The following is a 14,468-nucleotide window of genomic DNA, read 5'->3' as shown; positions in this document are numbered from 1 at the left end:
CTGGGTGACAGAGTAAGACCCTGTCGATAGGTAGGCAGGCAGGCAGGCAGGTAGATAGAGATAGATAGATAGATAGATAGATAGATAGATAGATAGACAGACAGACAGACAGATAGATAGATATGATAGATAGATAGACAGACAGACAGAAAGAAATACAAATATTTTTAGGCCAGGCGTGGTGGCTCACACCTGTAATCCCAGAACTTTGGGAGGCTGAGGTGGGTGGATCACTTGAAGTCAGGAGTTTGAGACCAGCCTGGCCAACATGGTGAAATCCCATCTCTGCTAAAAATACAAAAATTAGCCGGATGTGGTCGTGCACGCCTGTAATCCCAGCTACGTGGAAGGCTGAAACATGAGAATTGCTTGAACCCGGGAGGCAGAGGTTTCAGCAAGCTGAGAGCATTCCACTGTACTCCAGCTTCGGCGACAGAGCAAGACTCCAGTCTCAAAAAAAAAGAAAGAAAAAAAGAAAAAAAATACTGAATTAGGCTGGGTGTGGTGGCTCATGCCTGTAATCTCAGCACTTTGGGAGGCCAAGGTGGGCAGATTATTTGAGGTCAGGAGTTTGAGACCAGCCTGGCCAACATGGTGAAACCCTGTCTCTACCAAAAAATTACAAAAATTATCTGGGCGTGGTGACACCCCCCTGTAATCCCAGCTACTCAGGAGGCTGAGGCAGGAGAATTGCTTGAACCCAGGAGACAGAGGTTGCAGTGAGCCGACACAGTGCCACTGCACTCCAGCCTGGGCGACAGAGTGAGACTCCGTTGCAAAAAAAAAAAGAACAGAGACCAGTTAAATAGAAAGTAAAAAAAAATTAATGAAACCAAAATCAATTAATGAAATTTAATGAAAATTAAGGAGACTATAAAGCTGGTTGAGATCAATATTTATTCAGTGCCTCCTGGGTCAGGCACTGCTTGCATCACTGGGCATACAGCAGTAAACACAACAGACAAAAAACCCAGTACAGTCCCTCATCTGGGCCTTTGCAACTGCAGTTCCTTCTCCTTGAAATGCTCTTATCTTGTTTATCTATTGCCTCATTTTCCTGCTTTATTTTTCTCCAAAGTACTTACTACCTCTGACTTTATTTCCTTCTCTTACTTTCTATGTTTCTTTCTTTCTGCGTGTCTTTCTTTGTTTCTTCCTGTCTTTCCGTTTCTTTCCTTCCTTGCGGTCTTATCAATCTGTTTATTTAGCTCCACTAAAATGTATGCTCCACAAGGGCTTAAGTTTTTGTCTGTTTTCTTCACTGCCTTTATCACTAGCACCTAAACGGAGCCTGGAACGTGGTAATGTGTAAAGAATATTTGTTTAACAGATGAATCCTTGGTCTCATGGAGCTTACATTCTTTTTTTTAATTTTCCTTTTTTTTACTTTAATTAGGAATTCAACATAGAAGAGCTTACATTCTCTCTCTTTGAATTTAAGATTTGAAGAACACTGCTCAGAAGACAGGATCTTAGAGTCAGGGACCAAGTATTAATTTCGGAAATCAAACTCTAGGGCTCAAATCGGGAACTAAGAATCAAAGATCATATTTGGAGGTTAGAAGTCAGGAGAAGCCACAGTTCTAACAGAAGTCTCAGGACTGGAGTCAGGTTTGGGTATCAGTGGATACAATGTGGATTCCAGGAGCTGAGAATCATAGTTCAAGAAAAGAGAGTAAGAAATGATTGGGTTAGGATCACAGCTAGATAGAAGATTGGTTTTGTTAAAAGTTAGGACTCGGGGGTTAGAGGTCAGGAAGTTCAGCGTCGGAAGTCAGATTTAGGAGTATGAGGTTAGGAAGCCTCAAGGATCAGAGATTAATGGGGAATCTGACGCCGGGTCCTAGGGCTCCGTTTGGCAGCCTAAGGTTCACTCACGTGTCCCCATCCTCAGTGACGTAGCCGAAGACGAGGGGAGCCCACGACAGCCCCGGGCCCAACTCCGCGCCCAACCCAGGTCCTCCGGGGGCCGCTGCGTCCGGACCCAGGGAGCCCAGGCCGCTGTCGCACCATTCATCTGCGTCGGCAGCTTTTCCCAAGCACGCGACCCCAGCCATGGCCCCCACCGCCTCAGGGGCCCCCCGCAGTCGCGCGCCTGTAGCTGGGCTTTGCCGGGAGTTCTGGCGCTTCCGCCCTGCGGGAAATTCCCCACCACGCCCCCTGATTCATCCAATGATAATATGCTGAATCGCTCGCACCCCGCCCTCGTACTGCATTCTGACCAATCAGAATATTCAGGAGGACTACGACTCTCTAGCCGTTCCCACATTTTCCGGGCGCCCTTTACCAACATGGCTGCTGACGCCACGCCTTCTGGGACTCGTAGTCCCGTCCTCGCGCGCTTTCTTACCTAACTGGGGCGCTCTGGGTGTTGTACGAAAGCGCGTCTGCGGCCGCAGTGTCTGCTGGGAGTTGTAGTTCTGTGCCTATCACGGCCACTCCCATTTCTGGTGCCGTCACGGGACAGAGCAGTCGGTGACAGGACAGAGCAGTCGGTGACGGGACACAGTGGTTGGTGACGGGACAGAGCGATCGGTGACAGCCTCAAGGGCTTCAGCACCGCGCCCATGGCAGAGCCAGACCGTGAGTCGGGGATCCGGGTAGGAGGGTCGGGCCGCGCCGGGGCCTGGCTGAATGCTGCAGGCCCCGGGGCCCAAGGGCGGCTGCAGTGGGGCGGGAAGTAGGGAGCGCTTCGGGGAGTGGGATTCTGAGGGCTGTTGCTAAGCGATCTGTATCGCTAGGCTGGTGGGTTTCTGGGTCGCAGTGTGTTCAGGGTTCGTTTACCACATCCACTTGCCAAGTTGCCAATGATCGCGTGTTTCTCGCACCTTGGTTGCTAAGGACCCTCGCTGCAAAGAACATAAGTTGCCCCGGTCCCGGTTGCTAAGGGTACCTGATTGTTAGAGGCAACCAGAGGATGCTGAAGGACCCCTGCTGTCCCCTCCTATGGCTTCCCCTTGTTCCGCGCCTCTCCTAAACCTACCGCCTCCACTGCACCACTGCACCTCCCTCCTAAATCTGCCTCCCAGCCAAAGCGTCTCTTCCCTTCTCTCTTCCTTTCTAAACTTCCCTCTGCCTTGTAAATCTAACCCTCCCCGCACACACACTCACACACTGTCGTGTCCTTCCTAACTCCTCCTGAGTGTTCCTTCGTGCCCTGAATCCCCTAGGGAGGAGGAGGAGGATCGCTTGAGCCCAGGAATTTGAGGCTGCAGTGAGCTATGATCGCACTATTGCACTCCAACCTGGGTGACATGAGCGAGACCCTTTCTCTAAAAAGTAAAAAAGAAAGAAAGTAAGTCAGGGCCAGAAACAATGGCTCATGCTTGTAATGCCAGTACTTTGGGAGGCCAAGGTGGTTGGATTGCTTGAGCCCAGGAGTTCAAGACCAGCCTGGGCAAAAGCCCCTACTTTCTCCCTCTCCTCCTAAATCTTCCTCTCCAGCCTCTCTGCCCCTCACTAATCACCTCTCCCGGCATCACTTTGCATGCGGATAAGATCTTTTCTCCGTCCCCTCCCTCCCTCTGTGCCATTTTTACCACCATCCCATCCCAGTGTAACTAGGTTGGTGGGTGTTCTCGCCCCCTCACTGACCATTTGAACCCCTTTATTCCCCCCTTAATCGTTCTCCCCACTGTAACCGCCTCTGCTCCCCTCCCCCAGCCTCTCACCCTCTGGAGACCCAGGCAGGGAAGGTGCAGGAGGCTCAGGTGAGATGGGGGAAAGGGTGGAGGGGAGGAGAGAGATGGACTTGTTCCACATCCCACACTGGGGGGAGGTGGCAAAGGGAAGACAGTCACCCCAGGGCCCTCGGCTCATTGCCCCAGTCCCTCACACCACCCAGTGCAGCTTTCTGGGGAAAGGCAGATTCTGAGGATTGTCAGAGAAGAGTTTCCAGCCTCAAGTCCAGGCCTGTCCTCCCAAACTTTCCTTCTTCCTTGCCACGGCCTGCCATCCCTTCTGAACCACATTTGTCCTGGGACTGGAAGAGACAGGTGTCCCATTTGGTCTTGGAACGCACAGATCTCGTGGACAAGTGATGGGAAAAAATGATCTGACAGTGTGATGATGAAAGTAACTCAGGGGGCCAGATGCAGTGGCTTATGCCTGTAATTCCAATAACTCAGGAGACTGAGGCGTGAGGATCGCTTGAGCCCAGGAGTTTGAGGCTGCAGTGAGCTATGATTGCATCACTGCACTCCAGCCGGGGTGAAAGAGCAAGACCCTTTCTCTAAAAAGTAAAAAAGAAAGAAAGTAACTCAGGGCCAGACACAGTGGCTCATGCTTGTAATCCCAGTACTTTGGGAGGCTGAGGTAGGAGGATCACTTGAGCCCAGGAGTTCCAGACCAGTCTCAGCAACACAGGGAGGCCCCCATCTCTACAAAAAATTTAAAAATTAGCCATGTGTAGTGGTGCATGCCTGCATGGCCAGCTACTCAGGAGGCTGAGTTGGGGGAGGATTGCTTAAGCCCAGGAGGTTAAGGCCGTAGTGTGCCATGACTGTGCCACTGCACCCCAACCGGGGCGACAGAGCAAGACACGGTCTCAAAAAAAAAAAAAAAAAAAGGAAGAAAAGTAAAGAAACTCAGGGCACTGTGGGAGCACAGAGAAAACTTTCTTGGTCAAAGAAGATTCTAGCCAGGCCATTCCCTGGAGGAATCCACAGGCTGGTCTAGCTGTCAGACCAAGATACAGACACAGCATAAGTGAAGAGTGACTTAGAATTTTCTTAGACAAGGTGAGAAATGGTGATCCACACAACAGGTATCGCTTGTGCAAAGACCTGGGGGGCATGAAGAAGTGTGATGTGTTCCGTAATTGGGTGGCTGGTGGTGGTCAGCTTGTTATAGTCGTGGTTAGCATTTACTGACGGCTTACTAAAGCTGGGCCCACTGCTTAGTGCCAAACGTGCCTCATCTCATTTCATCTTCCTGGCATCCCTGTGAAGAGAAACGCCTATCACGGCCATTTTACAGATGCAGAATTTGAGGCAGAGTTGTTAAGTCACTTATCCCCTGTCCCTCGGCTACAGGAGCAGGGAAGGGTTTGAGTCCCCCAGCACTGGGCATACCACCTATCAGAGGCTGCCAGGAGAGGTGGACAGGCAGTCTCATAGGAGCTTGAAGGCCCCCGTCAGCACCTCCAGCTCTCCCTTAGGCCAAGCTGCAGACACATGCTGGGCACAGGCCTTCCACACAGCCTCACTGTGTACAGCCTGAAAGAGTGCCAGCCTACCCACACCCCCGAGATTGCCTTTCAGACGTGGGGTGGTGCAGAAGCGGGCATCAGAATACCTCACAAATGCACAGTGGAGCCTTGCTAAGGATATAAGAGCCTCCTGTTAGGCTGTGGCAACTCACTCGCCTGGCCCCCAAAGCACGACCACTGTCAGAGAAAAAGGTTGAATGTTAAAAAGGATCCTCAGTCCCAAAGAGAGAGATGTAAGGATGTAAAATGCAGCATTGTCTATCACAGGGCAAAACTGGAAACAGTCCAAATGGCTGTCAGTGGATGGGTTAAATGAACTATGGTTCATCCATACAATCCAATACTATGTAGCTGCTCTGAAAAATGAGGTGAGGCCGGGCACGGTGGCTCACACCTGTAATCCCAGCACTTTGGGAGGCAGGAGGATCACTTGAGCCCAGGAGTTTTGAGACCAGCCTGCGCAACATAGCAAGATGCCGTCTCTTTTTTAAAAAATTATTTTTTAAATTAGGTGGGTCTGTAGTATATTGTTCTGCCGAAAACTCAAGATGTTGTATTGTACTATGACCTATTTCTGTAAAAATAATTAGTTTTATGCAGAGAAAACTGGAGTAATTTCCATTAAGCTTAGCTAACAGTGGTTATCTTTATAAGGGTGGGCTTGGGCAATTACAAGGCGAGTGCCCCAAGTTATATGTTGTTGAAGTATACGCGAGTATAGTCAAGGTTTTTGCAGAGGTTGTCCAATCTCTCTTTCTCCCTGTCTCTCTCTCTCTCATTCTCACTCTCTCTCTCTCTCTCTTTCTGTCTCTGGAGACGGAGCCTCGCTCTGTCACCCAGGCTGGAGTGCAGTGGGGTGATCTCGCTGACTGCAACCTCCACCTCCCAGGTTCAAGCGATTCTCCTGCCTCAGCCTCCTGAATAGCTGGGACTACAGACACGTGCCACCATGCCTGGCTAATTTTTTGTATTTTTATTAGAGACGGGGTTTCATCGTGTTAGCCAGGATGGTCTCGATCTCCTGACCTCGTGATCCACCCACCTCAGCCTCCCAAAGTGTGGGGATTACAGGCGTGAGCCACCGTGCTCAGCCTTTCTCCTCTCTTTTTAAATAGAGACAGAGTCTCACTGTGTTGCCCAGGCTGGTCTTGAACTCCTGGCCTCAAGCAATCTTCCTGCTTCAGCCTCCCAAAGTGTTGGGATTACTGGCATGAGCCACCATGCCCAGCCAGAGTTGCACAGTGTTAAAAAGCAATTTTTTAAATTGTCATATGTTTGGAAGGGAGGGTCTTATTCAAAAAGGCTTGGACGCAGAGCAGTGAGTGTCCGGGGAAGGGAGTTGTCTGAGGTGGTGGCTTGGTCAGAACGGCATTTTGGTGAAATCCATTGCAGAGCCCAGCCGTGGTCCAGCCTGAAGCAGGCATTCATTCCGAGGTGGAGGAGCTCCTGGGGCTCCTGCCAGGAGCCAGACCCTGTTCTCAGTGCTGGGCACCCAGACAAAGTCCCTGCCCTTGTGGACATCCTGGCAATTCCACAGATGTCTGGGAAGACTGGACAAGCCAGAGAGAAGGGCGTTTGAAGTGGAGAGGGGCGAGCTGACCCAGACAGCCTCACATGCAGGGCAGCAGGGCGGATGGGAGGTGGAGACTGAGGCTGGGAAGCTGGGGGAGGAGGCTGGGGCAGGACCCCCGGAGGAGAGGACAGGCTGGACCAGGTGGAGCCCTGGGGAGGGAAAGGGGCTTGGTTGACAGACCCTTAGGAGGCTAAGCGTACATGCTCTGGAGCTGAAGGGCTGTGGCAGGAGGGTGAGGAGGGAGGTGGGGGCAGGAAACATCTGGCTGACAGGGGGGACAGTACGATCGCGTTGAGATGAGGCCTGGGAGGAGGATGGGCTTGGAGGAGATGGCAGGGTCCGTTTGGGACATAGTAGGAGTGAGAGGCTGGGGGGCACCTAGGGCAAGGTGTCCAGGAAGCCAGGGAACCCCGGATCTGGGGGCAGAGAGATGGTATCATGAGTGACGAGGCAGAGGCCATTGGCATGGATGAGACAGGTAACCCCAGGAAAGTGGAAAGAGAAAGCAGAGAGGCCCTGGACAGAGTCCCAGAGACCTGCCAGTCTGGAGCTGGGCTGAGGGGAGGCTTCGAGGAAGGAGACAGAGGTCGCTGGAGAGGTGGGCAGAGTGTCTGAGGCCTCAAGCAGGGGGCACATAGGTCCTTGCTGTGAGCACCGAGGCTTTGCATTGGAATCATTCCCAGAGTGACTTGGGACATTATTCAGAGGCCCCCAGGGCTGCTGGGAAGGGACAGCAGGCCCACACTCCAGGGGACCCCGGAACGAAGGGAAGAACCCAGGCTGTGATAATAACAGCAACAGCCAGCGCTTACTGAGCACTTCCCCTGCCCCTGGTGCTGCGCCCAGCACCCGAGCTCCCTTTCCAAGGTGAGGGACACCCAGACTTAGAAAATCAAAGTCACAGCCAGGCACAGTGGCTCGTGCCTGTAATCCCAGCACTTTGGGAGGCCGAGGCAGGAGACTTGCTTGAGCCCAGGAGTTCAAGGCCACCCTGGGCAATGCAGGGAGACCTCGTCTCTACAAAAAAACAAACAAAAAGATTAGCCTGGCGTGGTGGCTCACGCCTGTAGTCCCAGCTACTTGGGAGGCTGAGGTGGGAGGATCCCTTGAGCTTGGGAGGTTGAGGCTACAGCGAGCTGTGACTGCGCCAGTGCACTCCAGCCTGGGCAACAGAGCGAGACACTGTCTCAAAAAAGAAAAGAAAAGCGAAGCCACTCACATGAGGTCGTGCTCCTGGGGACTGGCATGGCCAGGACTCCAACCCTGGCAGCCTGTCCCAGAGCCCTCGAGCTAGCCCCAGTGCAGTCTCTCCACCACCCGGCACTTCCTCAGGCCACCTTCCCGCCAGAGCCTTTGCCCAAAACCTGGTATCACCCCCTCTCCTCCCTCCCTAATCCCACCTCTCGGGCCTGGCCACTCCACCCCACCCCTTCCAGGACTCAGATTCAGACTCTGAGGGAGGAGCCGCTGGTGGAGAAGTAGACAGTGAGTATCTTCCTTGAGGGACAGGGAACAGGGTTCTGGGGGGGGGGGGGGGGTGGGCAGATTTCAGGGTAGGGGTGTGGGTGATACCTCCTCAACTCCGTCAGGAGTGACATTCAAAGTATGTAGCAATGGGTTGGGTACCAGTGCCACAGCAGGCTCCTGGAGGCCCCTGGCTGGGCCAGGCCTCGTGCCTTTAGATGTGGGGAGGCCGGGGACCCCAGGGCTGGGGCCAGGGTGCTGGAGACATCCATGCCCCCTGGCTGAATGCCCGTCCTGCCGCTGTCTCTCTTCTTTCCGGTCAGTGGACTTCCTGCGGAACTTATTCTCCCAGACGCTCAGCCTGGGCAGCCAGAAGGAGCGTCTGCTGGACGAGCTGACCTTGGAAGGGGTGGCCCGGTACATGCAGAGCGAACGCTGTGAGTCCCCTGTCAGGATTGGGCCACTTTGCCCGGCTCCTGGCCCCAAGTGACCTCCCATCCCCAGCCACTTGAACCATTTATTGAAACCTTTTCTTTACAAGTAGCAAGAAACCCAACTGGAACTGGCTTAAGCTAAAAAGCAGTGTGTTGGCTCTAATCCACCTTGAAGCACGGCTGGGTCCAGGTGCTTCCACTTTGTTAAATATCATCACTCTCTCTGATGCTGCTTTTCTTGTGTTGGGGTAACGGTAACTCCTGGCAGCTGCAAATGCAGGTTCCACTAGCCTAGCAGCTGCCACCGAGAGAGCACCTTTTCCCAGTAGTTCAAACCCAGCAGCAGAGATTGGCTCCCATTGGTCCAGGTTGAGTCACATGCCTGCCCCCATGCCTCTGATTGGCCAGACCTGGGTCGCTTCTCCATTGCTGAGTGAATTACTGCACTCTGATTTATCAGGCCTGTTTCATAAAATGAGGATAATGATTATAGTATCTAACTCATAAGGTTATTGGGGGGGGCTAAATAAATTAATATAGGACCAGGTGCAGTGGCTCACGTATGTAATCTCAGCACTTTGGGAGGCCATCGTGGGAGGGTCACTCAATGCCAGGCATTCAAGACCAGCCTGGGTAACATAGTGAGACCCCCCCCCACCATCTCTACAAGAAAAAAAAAAAAATAGATGTGGGAGCGTTGCCTGTAGTCTCAGCTACTCAGGAGGCTGAGAAGGGAGGATTGTTTGAGCCCAGGAATTGGAGGCTGCAGTGAGCTATGATGGCACCACTGCACTGCAGCCTGGGCAACACAGTGAGACTCTGACTCTAAAAAAAAAAAAAGTAATGAAATTTAAAAAATAAATAAAAATGCAAATGCTTAGAGCGGGGCCTGGAACATAGCAAGAGCTTTGGCAGGGTGCGCCGTGGTTATTACTACAGGAGGCTTATTTCAGACGTGGTGGATAGGTGTCCACTTACTGAGTCACCACGAAACATATATTTCTTTTTCTTTTTTGAGATGGAGTCTTGCTGTGTTGCCCAGGCTGGAGTGCAGTGGCACAATCTCAGCTCACTGCAACCTCCACGTCCCGGGTTCCAGCAATTCTCCTGCCTCAGCCTCCCGAGTGGCTGGGATTACAGACGCACACCACCACGACTGGCTAATTTTTTGTATTTTAGTAGAGACGGGGTTTCACCATGTTGCCCAGGCTGGTCTTGAACACCTGAGCTCAGGCAATCCACCCTCCTCGGCCTCCCAAAGTGCTAGGATTAGAGGCGTGAACCACCCCTCTCGGCCTGAAATTTATATTTCTTGCCATGAGTTGAGGTCACCAAAGTCTGAGAAACCAGGCCCTTGGCAGTCCTCAACTAGAACAATCGACCCTTTGTGGTTCCTGAGCAGCCTTTTGTTGAGGACATCTTCTCCCATGTCCCTGTCCTCCAGCTGCCACTGTCTCCCTCCTCGGGCAGCCAGGCCAGCTGCCCTGAGCCTCCCTCTCCTGCGGCAGGTGAGCAGCTGTCTGCAGCCATCTTTTAGCCTGGGCAGGCCCCAAAGACAACACAGGCAGTGGCTACAAAGCATTTGTTCCTTGTGTCCTCCTGCACCTGGATTCTGGGGTAATTGGCTCATGAGGGTGCCCAGGAGGAGAGAGTAATGAATAATAACGATTAATTGAGGCCAGGAGTGGTGGTTCAGGCCTATAATCCCACCATTTTGGGAGGCTGAAAGCAGGAGGATCGCTTGAGGCCAGGAGGTCAAGACTAGCCTGGGCAATAAGCGAGACCCCCTCTCTGCAAAAATTTAAAGGTGAGGCTCCAACCCTCACCTCACTGCTCTAAACATTTATTATTATTATTTTTTTGAGACAGAGTCTCACTCTGTTACCCAGGCTGGAGTGCAGTGGCACTGTCTTGGCTCACTGCAGCCTCTGCCTCCCGGGTTCAAGCGATTCTCCTGCCTCAGCCTCCCGAGTAGCTGGGACTACAGGCACCTGCCACCACGCCCGGCTAATTTTTGTACTTTTAGTAGAGACGGGGTTTCACCATGTTAGCCAGGCTGGTCTTGAACTCCTGACCTCAGGTGATCTGCCCCCCTCGGCCTCCCAAAGTGCTGGGATTACAGGAGTGAGCCACCGGGCCCGGCCTTAAAAATGTCTTTTTAACCACTTAATTGAGCCTTCACTATTTGCCAGGCACCGGGCTCAGCACTTTACAAGTGTCCTATTATTTGATCTTCACATTATACCTGTAAGATCATTATGGAAGTGATCTGGACAGAGGAGGAAAAGGAGGCACAAAAAGGTCACAACTCAGTGTAGGGTCAAACAGCTGCCAAGTGGCAGAGCCAGGATTTGACCCCAGGTCCCCTGAATCCAGACCACATGTAGCCACCACTGGATTCAACCAGGCCTGGCCTGATGGCATCTCAGAGCTGAAGCTCAGGGCTGAAGCTGTGGCAGGCTTTGTGCTCTGTTCACCTTTGCTGTCCTCCCTTGGACAGGGTATCCCAGAGGCTTCTGATCCACAGCATGTCACACTTGTGCCTGTCTATCAGCTGATGGGCAGATGCCAGGGTACTATGGCCTGGTGGCTTCTCACCAGCCACCAGCTATTTCTGCTCAGCCCAGAGTTCTTATCCTCAAGTGGCCTTTTCTCAAGTCCAAGTTGGTGTAATTTCCAACAGTGGATTCTCTTTTTTTTTTTTTTTTTTTTTTTCCTTTTTTTGAGATGGAGTCTTGCTCTGTCACCCAGGCTAGAGTGCAATGGCATGATCTCGGCTCACTGCAACCTCCGCCTCCTGGGTTCAAGTGATTCTCCTGCCTCAGCCTCCCAAGTAGCTGGGATTACAGGCACGTGCCACCACGCCTGGCTAATTTTGTATTTTCAGTAGAGATGAGGTTTCGCCATGTTGGCCAGGCTGGTCTCAAACTCTTGACCTCAGATGACCCGCCTGCCTCAGCCTCCCAAAGTTCTGGGATTACAGGCATGAGCCACCATGCCCAGCCCAACATTGGATTCTTTATCCACTGGCCGGCTCTTCCACATTTGATTGTGTGACTTCTTCCCCTATCTGAGCCCCAGTTTTCTCATTTATAAAATGGGGATGTTAACACCATCCCTGTCTAGATGATTGGAAGGCCCGTCATGCATCTGAGATGCTTGCCCCAGGGCCTGGCATGGAGTAAATGGTGTCAGGGGCTGTGATGGGTGGTGCTATTGTAGGACTGAGCAAACGGTGTCATATGGTGCATAAGTTCCTCTCCTCCAGGTCGCAGAGTCATCTGTTTGGTGGGAGCTGGAATCTCCACATGTAAGTAACCCTACTCCCTCAGCAGCTACCCCCAGGAACTGGGGAGACCCTCCCAAGGGCCAGGGAGGAGCCCTATCTGAACCCTGTCCTGGGAGGGTTAGTATGGTATAGACCAACTGCTCCCTGACCCCCCTTTCCTAGCTGCAGGCATCCCCGACTTTCGCTCTCCATCCACCGGCCTCTATGACAACCTAGAGAAGTACCATCTTCCCTACCCAGAGGCCATCTTCGAGATCAGCTATTTCAAGGTTTGTGCTCCCCCAGGAAGGGGCATCTGTGAGGGGTGGGGATGGGGTCACCTGGCTCCAACCCTCATCCTACCTGGGGCATCTGGCCCTCTGGCTGTCTCTCCTACAGAAACATCCGGAACCCTTCTTTGCCCTCGCCAAGGAACTCTATCCTGGGCAGTTCAAGGTGAGATCTTTTTTTTCAGGGGGCAAAACAGGAAGGGTTGGGGGAGGGCACGCATGAGAAGCCCCCCAGGGCCCTGCAGACAAATAGTATGTAGCCATTAAGTACATGGGTGCTGGGCCCAGACTGCCTCGGTTCAAGTCCTGGTTCCTCATGTCTTCATCTTACGACCTTGAGCCTCCGATTTGCCTCCTGTGAAGTGAAGCTGATGGTACTGTCTGAAGAGGGCTGCTGCGAGGCTTAGCTGCACTAATGATGCCGTTGAGAGCCTGGGACCTTGCAGCCAGGCTGCGTGGATGCGAATCTCAGCTTTGCAGCTTACCCACCATGTGACTTTGGCAACACAATCCCCCTCCCTGTCCTTCAGTTTCCTCATCTGTGATCTGGGGATAGGGGTGGTCTCTCCCTGACACAGCTGCTGTGATGGTTCCCTGGGGGTAAAACAGTCGCAGTGCCTAGAACAGTTCCTGGCACGTGGCAGTGGCCTGTGGCTGTTCCCTACGGTCATCAGCAGTGCTGTCGTTCTTCCCTGCAGCCGACCATCTGTCACTACTTCATGCGCCTGCTGAAGGACAAGGGGCTACTCCTGCGCTGCTACACGCAGGTAGGCGGATGCGAGCATCCTGGGAAGAGGATGGGTAGATGGAACGGGCATGGTGTCCTCAGCGGAGGAGCAGAGCTGTGTGCCCAAGAGCTCAGGCGGGGACTCCAGCAATGCAGGGCCAGGGCTTGGCCTACTGCCTCCTTGCTGCATGACCTGCCGTGAGTCACGTCTTCTCTGCCTCAGTTTCCCCTTCCATCAAGCAGGGGCCAGAACAGGTTTGCCCTCTCAGGTCTGCAGTGCGGTGGCAGTGACCTCCTCTCAGGGCCATCCCATGTGTGATGTGGAAGGATCCTATGGCTGAAGGGACTCTGTGTGCACTATAGGCACCCCAGATTTCACATTGGTTATGAGAGAGTTTCCAAAGTGACTTCATCTAACAAAATCCATACACTATGACACGTGTCCAACAAGTAGATGTTGTGCCTTAAGGAAGGGGCACCTTTTTATACTTTTTTGTGCTTTGCCCAATTATAAACATGTCTCGTACACGTCAGGTGCTTAGCCAAGGGCCTCTCCCTGGGGCATTCAAGCAAGGATGGCTCACGTTGTTGGCTTCTGGTTTGGAGACTCTCACACCCCTAACAGTAAAAAAATCTTGATGGGCTGGGCACAGTGGCTCACACCTGTAATCCCAGCACTTTGGGAGGCCAAAGCGAGAGATCGCTTGAGCCCAGGCGTTCGGGACCAGCCTGGGCAACATAGGGAGACCTTGTCTCTACAAGAAATACAAAAATTAGCTGGGCAGGGTGGCATGTGCCTGCAGCCCCAGCTACTCAGGAGGCTGAGGTAGGGGGATTGCTTGAGTTCAGGAAGTCAAGACTGCAGTGAGCTGTGATGGTGCCACTGTACGCTAGCCTGGGAGATCTGGTTTCAAAGAAACAGAAAACAAATCAAAACAACAACAAAATGTTGCTGCCTCTACCTGTTTTATGAATATGTATAGAAATGACATGATGCACTACAACAGTATTCATTCAAGCTCTAGATCACACCTCAGAACCCCGAATTATAAAACAGGTGGCTGGACATGGTAGCTCACGCCTGTAATCCCAGCACTTTGGGACGCCGAGGTGGGCAGATCACGAGGTCAGGAGTTCAAGACCAGCCTGTCCAACATCATGAAATCTCGTCTCCACTAAAAATACAAAAATTAGCCAGGTGTGGTGGTGCCTGTAACCCCAGCTACTCGGGAGGCTGAGGCAGGAGAATCGCTTGAACCTGGGAGGCGGAGGTTGTAGTGAGTCAGGATTGTGCCACTGCACTCCAGCCTGGGTGACAGAGCAAGACTCTATCGCAATTAAAAAAAACAAAAAAACAAAAAAACAAAACAGAGTGGTAACCTTGAAAATTAAGTGTTCTAGTGTTTTCTCCCTGTACCTGGCAGTTTGGCACCTGCAGCTCCGAAAGCTACCGCCAGGGGGAGGAACAACTGGCTTTAGGTTCAGATTTCTCAGGTGGGTGAG

The 14,468-nt window shown here is 52.5% G+C and overlaps 2 protein-coding genes across 6 annotated transcripts in view; one reads left to right on the top strand and one right to left on the bottom strand.

Moving 5' to 3' along the window:
* Nucleotides 1-2,507, bottom strand: part of NFKBIB (NFKB inhibitor beta) — an 11,098-nt gene extending 8,591 nt beyond the window's left edge. Inside the window, exon 1 of one of the 2 annotated variants that reach the window (XM_054462626.2) lies at nt 2,351-2,507. In XM_054462626.2, the coding sequence (XP_054318601.1) occupies nt 2,351-2,445 (95 nt within the window). In that variant the 5' untranslated portion in view covers nt 2,446-2,507. Of the gene's footprint in view, nt 1-1,878 lie in introns of both variants that reach the window. The other variant, XM_054462625.2, reaches the window with a different exon arrangement.
* The window catches only part of SIRT2 (sirtuin 2), a 27,849-nt gene continuing 15,805 nt past the window's right edge, over nt 2,425-14,468 (top strand). The window contains exons 1-8 of one of the 4 annotated variants that reach the window (XM_054462622.2): nt 2,438-2,583; nt 3,664-3,710; nt 8,219-8,267; nt 8,570-8,683; nt 11,949-11,990; nt 12,132-12,238; nt 12,348-12,404; nt 12,937-13,005. In XM_054462622.2, coding sequence (XP_054318597.1) covers nt 2,568-2,583; nt 3,664-3,710; nt 8,219-8,267; nt 8,570-8,683; nt 11,949-11,990; nt 12,132-12,238; nt 12,348-12,404; nt 12,937-13,005 — 501 coding nt within the window. In that variant the 5' untranslated portion in view covers nt 2,438-2,567. Of the gene's footprint in view, nt 2,584-3,663; nt 3,711-8,114; nt 8,268-8,569; nt 8,684-11,948; nt 11,991-12,131; nt 12,239-12,347; nt 12,405-12,936; nt 13,006-14,468 lie in introns of all 4 variants that reach the window. The other 3 variants (XM_063657682.1, XM_054462623.2, XM_054462624.2) reach the window with 3 other exon arrangements.

This window comes from Pongo pygmaeus, chromosome 20 (assembly GCF_028885625.2).
Source record: "Pongo pygmaeus isolate AG05252 chromosome 20, NHGRI_mPonPyg2-v2.0_pri, whole genome shotgun sequence".
NCBI lineage: Eukaryota > Metazoa > Chordata > Mammalia > Primates > Hominidae > Pongo > Pongo pygmaeus.
Note: the sequence above shows the minus strand (reverse complement) of the source record. Positions and strands in the feature narration are given on the sequence as shown.